The sequence below is a fragment of the Cydia strobilella genome, chromosome 15 (assembly GCF_947568885.1).
Source record: "Cydia strobilella chromosome 15, ilCydStro3.1, whole genome shotgun sequence".
NCBI classification, from domain to species: Eukaryota; Metazoa; Arthropoda; class Insecta; order Lepidoptera; family Tortricidae; genus Cydia; species Cydia strobilella.
The window spans coordinates 14,245,589-14,252,677 of NC_086055.1; the positions used below are offsets into that span (position 1 = coordinate 14,245,589).

The 7,089-nt window shown below is 42.9% G+C and overlaps 1 protein-coding gene across 1 annotated transcript; it reads left to right on the top strand.

The window, feature by feature from the left end:
* Nucleotides 1-2,952: 2,952 nt before the first annotated feature.
* On the top strand, nucleotides 2,953-4,863 carry LOC134747603 (ELAV-like protein 1). The gene has a single exon (XM_063682195.1). It carries the CDS (start codon nucleotides 3,306-3,308, stop codon nucleotides 4,443-4,445), a length of 1,140 nt encoding a protein of 379 aa, XP_063538265.1. The 5' UTR covers nucleotides 2,953-3,305; the 3' UTR covers nucleotides 4,446-4,863.
* Nucleotides 4,864-7,089: the final 2,226 nt, after the last annotated feature.

Below are 7,089 nucleotides of genomic sequence, written 5' to 3' on the forward strand. Positions count from 1 at the left end.
AGGTTCAACAGCTTCTACCTGCATGCCATTTTTGGGAGAAGGAAGCATAGCACCCAGTATGATCCTTAAACATTTTGCCTGTATGAGGTCTAATTTATCTAGGCCATCCTTATTGCAAGGTTCCATTAGAAATGACCCATAGTCTATATGGCTGCGTATGATGGCATTGTATAGTAGCTTCTGGCAATAAGGGTGAGAGCCCCACCAAACACCTGATAATGCTCGCAGAATATTAATATTTTTTTCACATTTACTCAGTACATATTTGTGATGTGAGGAGGCCGACATTTTGTGGTCTAAAATAACACCTAGAAATTTTACTGACTCTTTACTTGGTATCATGACACCACCATAACGGACATCTGCAGGAGGCATGATCCTTCTGCGACTGAAAGTCACTAAACAACTTTTTGTTGGCGATAGGGTAAGACCATGTTCATCAAGCCAATCTTTGAGGTAACCCAGCGCTGTATTCAGACTAGCAGTGGCTTTGTCCATTGAGTTTGCTGAGGTGTATAAGACCAGATCATCAGCATACTGCAAGACATTACAGAAGGAAAGGACAGATTGTTCCAAGTCGTAGGTGTAGATACTGTAAAGCAGGGGGCTGAGTACAGATCCTTGCGGGAGACCTCGCCACAAAGTCCGAGGCGGGTAATAGGAATTACCATTTCTAATTTTAATTGACCTACCCATGAATAAGTTGGTGACAATATGTACAATCTTCGCGGGAATGCTCAGATGAAGCATTTTTGCCCTGAGCACCGGAAGAAGGACATTGTCGTAGGCCGCAGAGATATCTAGGAAACATCCCAGAAGATATTCGTTTTTCGAAAAGCTTAGTCGGATATCAGTTGCTAAAATGTTTAAACTGTCCATTGTACTACGGCCCTTTCGGAAGCCAAACTGCGTGTCAGCTAGAATACCTTTGTTTTCCACAAACCATTCGAGTCTGTTTTTAACCAGATGTTCCAGTATCTTTCCCATTGTCGCGGACAGGGCAATCGGGCGATATGAGCTAGCCTCGTCTGGGTTTTTAGACGGTTTTAGGATTGGAATAATGACTTGGGTCTTCCAGTCAACAGGGATCTCTCCCGTGCCAAAGGCATGGTTTAGAATACCAAGCAGGTACTCCTGTGAGGATGTATTTAACTTAGATAGGAAACAGTATGGTATGCCATCCTCTCCCGGTGTAGTATCTCTCAATCCACTAAGCACTAGACTAAGCTCTGAGAATGAGAAAGGCATGTCTAGAGAGCTCCCGGTGCCTGGCAGCGGGGGAAGTAACAAACAGGATGCTTCAGGGACAGTTGGCGGGGCAAGTTTATCTGCAAAGTCTGACAGCCAGGAAGAATCTGTGGTGGCCATAGATTCTGGATTAAACGAACCCCTGAACCTCCTTATATTCCGCCATATAAGTGATGTAGGGGTTCTAGGAGATAAATTCTCGCAGAACCCCTTCCATCCCCTCTTTTTTGCCTTTGCTAGGAAGCGTTTTGTACGGGCCGAGATTTTTTTGAAAGAAATGTAGTCTTCCAAATTTCCTGTATTGTTGAAATCCTGCTCAGCGGCATCTCTTTTTTTAACGGCTGCCGTACAGTCTGCGTTCCACCACGGGGGTGATGGGATTTTGAGTTTAGCAGGTTTCTTTTTTGGTATATATTTATCGGCGGACTCTATTAACACATTTTTAAATTTTATATATTTTTCATCCTGACTTATTTCGCTCGTGTCCCACTCTTTCATATTTTCCTCTATAAATAATGCATAATTGGGCCAGTCTGCTGATTGAATTTTGTGTTTCAGAAGAGGTTCGGGGGAAGGAGATGGAAGAATAGAAGAAGGCTTGGTGATAATAATCGGGAAATGGTCACTGCCAAACGACTGGCGTAATACCCTCCAGGATAGTAAAGAAGACAAACTCGGGGAACAGACAGATAAATCGGGAACTGATTGGGGGTTCTGGCCTGGGTATACCCGACCTTGATTTCTTATGCCCCATGATACAGAATCAAAATAAAATAGGTAGCAAATATACGCCTAAACAACACAACCTCTCCAACAAAATATTCATCACAGTCCAGGGGATTGACCAACTACTAGGATGTCTTTTGACTCTTCTTCTTCTCCTTCCTGGCTGTATATGTCCCATATCATTTGGCCCATTTGGGGTCAGCCCTCCTTGTACGTTTACGCCACAATGTATAGGTTTTGTGTTGTCTCCGTATCTACCTCCACCAATTTCAGGTCCTTTTTAATTGTCTGACTCCAAGTCGCGGTTATGCTTAAAACTTCCAAGTTGTTATGCTTTCAAATTACAAATAGTCGGAGGAGCTTGTAAAGCTATAGGTTACTTACTGTAAGGATCGAATCGTATTAATTCTAATTTGTCCGCCAGTCGTTCCCGGATAGCGTTAAACTTATGGCCCGATACCATGCTCTCCATTAACACCATAATGTTCCTAAAATAAGAAATTAATTAGACATTTTACTTCGAAAATACAAATCTAACCTAGCCAAGAAAGTATTTGATGGTTCCTTACTTGCTTTTAGCTTTCTTTAATAATATATTTGTTAGAAACATGGTCTTGTGTAATGAATTTCAAGTTTATTTCGCTTTTAATTAAAGATTTCTAGAAATAAATACAGCATTAATAATTAATAAAACATTCTAATTATTAGAACGTTTAGGACACCTGACGACGCTGACAATGACATTGACACTGACAGTCGACTAAAGGGATGCCTAATGTCGCCACTATAAAAAAAGAACTTATGTTTGTAAACTGATAACGAGAAAAACAATATGGTATACCATGTTAGACAACATGAAGAATACTAAAGTGGTCCTTGAGAAAGTGTTGACATACATATTATTTATCTGTATTACCAAAAGTTAAAAAATAAAAATCGCATAGACAAAATTATTTTTTAAATAATGCCACGTATGTGCAAAAAATAATTTAATTATTCTTTGACAGAAGAAGATTTGCTACACGTGCAAATTAGTATTTTATCTCAAAGTTAAAACAATACGTGTGGAGTATTAGTGGAAGGATTCTTGAAATGTAACAGTTCTTAGTTACATATTTGACGAAAAGGGTGCGATATCCTGGTAACATTCGAAAAACAAACTGCGATGATGAACTTGTGAACCGGCGTCGTTGGCGTTTTCGTGCGGCTACTATTTTTTGTGTTCGTTCTTTGTTCATTTACCGTGTCGCAAATGAAATAATCAAGCGCCTATAGTGTGAGTTTTAATAGTATTTTGTTTTCCGTAGTGTAGTTTTTACGTATAAAGAACAATGAAAAACGAAATGAACGTCGTGAAACATGAAGAGAATGGCGGCGGCGACGCCAATTCTAATGTGTCACCGACCAAGCTGATGGTGAATTATATCCCGGAGCTGATGACGCGCGACATGATGTACGCGCTGTTCTCAGCAATGGGCAAGATCGAGAGCTGCAAGCTCATCGCAAACCGCGGCTACGGGTTCGTGGAGTACGAGAAACACGAGGACGCCGAGAAGGCGCGAGCCGCCTTCAACGGGCTGCTCATGCAAGGCAAGACGCTCAAAGTGTCGTTCGCGCTGCTCAACCCCGAAAACAAGGCCAGTCACAAGCCGGATACGGAATCCAACCTATACATCAGTAACCTGCCTCCCGACATGACATTAGAGAGACTCAACGTACTATTTGGACAGTTCGGCGTGATCACAAACAGCCGAGTGTCGCAGGGTATCGGGTTCGTCTGCTACGAGACGCGCGCACAGGCCGAGGAGGCCATCGCAGAGCTGAACGGCAGCACGCCGCTGCCGGGCGCGGGCGCCGTGGTGGTGAAGTTCGCCAACAAGCCCAACGCTAACAAGAACGCGCCGCGGCCGTCTCCGCGCGTGGGCGTGGCGGCGCCGCTCGCCTACAACGGCTCGGCCGTGTTCAACGGCGCCGCGCCCGCCGCCTTCAACGGCACCAACCTCAGCGCCGCGTTCGGCGCGCGGCCCGCCTTCGCTCCCGGCTTCCCGCAGGCCTCGCCTCCGCCGCTACTGCCCTCGCCGGGCAAGGCCCTGCCCTTCATCAACAAGGGCCAGCAGCGCTTCAATCCCATGGCGGCAGCCAACCACTCCCCGCTGCCACTCTTGGGCGCGCCGGCGAGCCCCGTCCCGCTGCTGGGGGCGCCGCCTGCGCCACATCAAACCACAGTGTATGTATACAACATCGGGGAAGACACCGAGGAGCTGGCGCTCTGGCAGCTCTTTGGTCCCTATGGAGCCATTGACTCGATAAAGGTGATCAAGGACCCCGAGACTAAGAAAAACAAAGGGTTCGCGTTCGTAAACATGCGCGAATACGACGAGGCTGCAATGGCCATCCAGGCACTCAACGGCTACACGCTCAATGGACAGGTTCTATCTGTTAGCTTTAAGACACAGAAGAGAAGCAATTAGAATGTGAACGGACGTTAAAAACGCCGTCTCGTGATCGTTCCGAGGCCGAAAGCTTAAAGAAAGATTCATTCCAATCTCAAAATATTTTTGTAGTCGAGACGCGAAATCCTCTATGTGCATTTCAGATTAGTCGCATAAGTATTTTTGTAAGATTTAACATAGTTTATAATCGCGAGAGCGCGACATGACTATCTGTGAGTTGGTTTAGTTGGCTTGACAGTATCATATATGTGTACTTCTATTGTATGGTATTATATTATGAACTATGTATGGGCCTGTCGCACGTCCCGGGGCCGGGCGCGGAGCCCCGGGCCTGCGGCCCGCGCTCGGCCCGCCTTTACCCTCCAGGTATTTTATTTTGTGTAAAACAAACCATTGTATGTTTTTTACTCTTTAATAAATTTCATGTTTAAATAGAGTTTATTGTATATTTCTCTTATTTTTTTCTATATACGATTTTATCCTGTCCCCGTCGTGTCCTTATTTACTTACATTATATACAATATAATATTTGTGGCAGTAGTGTTTGTACCTAATGTAGTATATCTTGTGTGTATTGTCACTTTTCGCGGCAGGTCACTGTAATGCTTCAATATTGCATGCGTGTAGCAACAGAAATAAGTTTTATTTGTTTATGTTATGGCGGGTTATGTCTGTCGTTATTGTTTGTCCGTCACTAGTATCTTAATCTATAATATTATTATTTTTGGCGCAACGTTTCTGAAATGTTACGACAGGCTATAAATCAAGTTATTTTGCTCGCCACCGTGAGAAATGCTGAGATAATGATCTATATTCATATTTTTATACGTACATAACTAGCATAACGTATTGTTGAGCCTTCGGTCATAGGTAAGCGAAGCGCACAGCGCGGAGCCTTAGGACAGCGGTTATCTGTCCGCTGCGCACTAGATAAGATTAAAACATTGCTGTCCATTTTCAAAGCCAAATTAACAATGTAAGGAGTAAATAGACTGCCACAACGTAGTATTAGGTGCCTTGCCTATCCCGGGTCTGCCTCGATACTTCTCTTTGCAATTCCTAACGCAATTGTGCTAAAATAGCCGTTTCCATGCACCAGCGTCGCAGACGTGACGTGCCGTATGTCTCAATTAACATACAGTCTACTGTGGAATTTGCAGTTGGATCCTTTGCATAACGAAATTAAATTTCAAAGTTATTTGATTGTCTATGCTTGGCAAAAGACAATAGAATGTCGCGGCAGATCCATCCTCCCATATCAATTACTTGGGACAATTAGTTATATCATACCAAGAGTTAGGAGTGAAAGTAGAAAGTAAGTATAATGTCATCAACGGTAAGTTTATATTTCCGAAATATAAATGCCAGACTTTCAGATATTCTAGTCCACATAGGTACTTAAAGATCTTTTCAATTTTTGGAAACGTTTTTTTATCGTATAGGTAGGTTATGTTAGTTGTAGTTTTTTAATAAATCCTGATAAAGGTGTAGATGGCTTTATCGTCAGCTGGGTAGAGATAGCAGCGGTCCGCAGGCACTGCAAAGCTCAATATTTGTAGTAGATAGCGTAGGCTGCGGAGATATGGCCGGGATGCCCTTCTCAAGGACGTCTCGCGTCGCAGCCGATGCGTCGACCCCCCGACCTCGCTCCTGCTAGGGTTACCAGATAATCAGACTTCGGAAAAAGAAAAAAAAACTGAGTATTTTAGATACAAAACGTCCAAGTACTAAACGTCGGGCTGAAATTGACTGCATTTGATCTGCAAGTTGTAACATAAAACATACCTAAGTCACCCGCACGCGGACTGTTGCAAACCATTTCTGAACACTTATCTTCCGTAAACGCAAATGCAATGTAAGTATCTAAAATGCCAGAAAGAACGTAGGGTCTATAAAAATCGAAATTTCAGTGAAAATAAATATGACAACGTATTGCTGGTTTGAGAGCTTAACGAAATATGTGGCAACCCTAGCTCGACAGTTTTTGATTTATTAACTGCTGGGGCTTGGAAAGGAAAATACGCTTCGAGACTGGATAAATCCTGATTCATTGAACTCTCTCCAGAAATGGGATCCTATTACGTGGAATCGATGGATTTGGCGTCGAATTTCCTAGCCAGTTATTAGTATTAGGTGTGTAGAGCGTAGACGCAATATGCGTAACTATTGATGGCGATGGCGCATCAAGTTTTCGAACAGGGTAAATCATCGGTGTACCTATTAGCACTTAAAATAATGGACACAGTCGCTTCGTTGGAGCACGATTGCCACTGTTGTTAGTTTATGAACCTAGGTTGGATTTGAAAATAATCAGGAGCCAACCAGGTAGGTTTATCTAGAGACAGTGCAGCTTAACTCATCTAAATACAGGAGTCTAAACGTGACTCACTAATGATAGCCTTCAGAATCAGTTCTATAAGGCATTGTTATAATTATAATACAGTGAATCATCCTCTTGAAAACATTCTTCACGAAACTTTCGCAGCCGTTAAAAATTGTTCTTTGTAATTTGATTAAGTATGTTTTTTATCCTATATTTATAATACAATAAAGTATGGTATATCTACAAAACCACAACCACATCGTATATAACTCGCGGCATATAGTAATGATTTCCTGTTACATGATATGATTAATAAAGCATCCACCATTTTATCGCTCT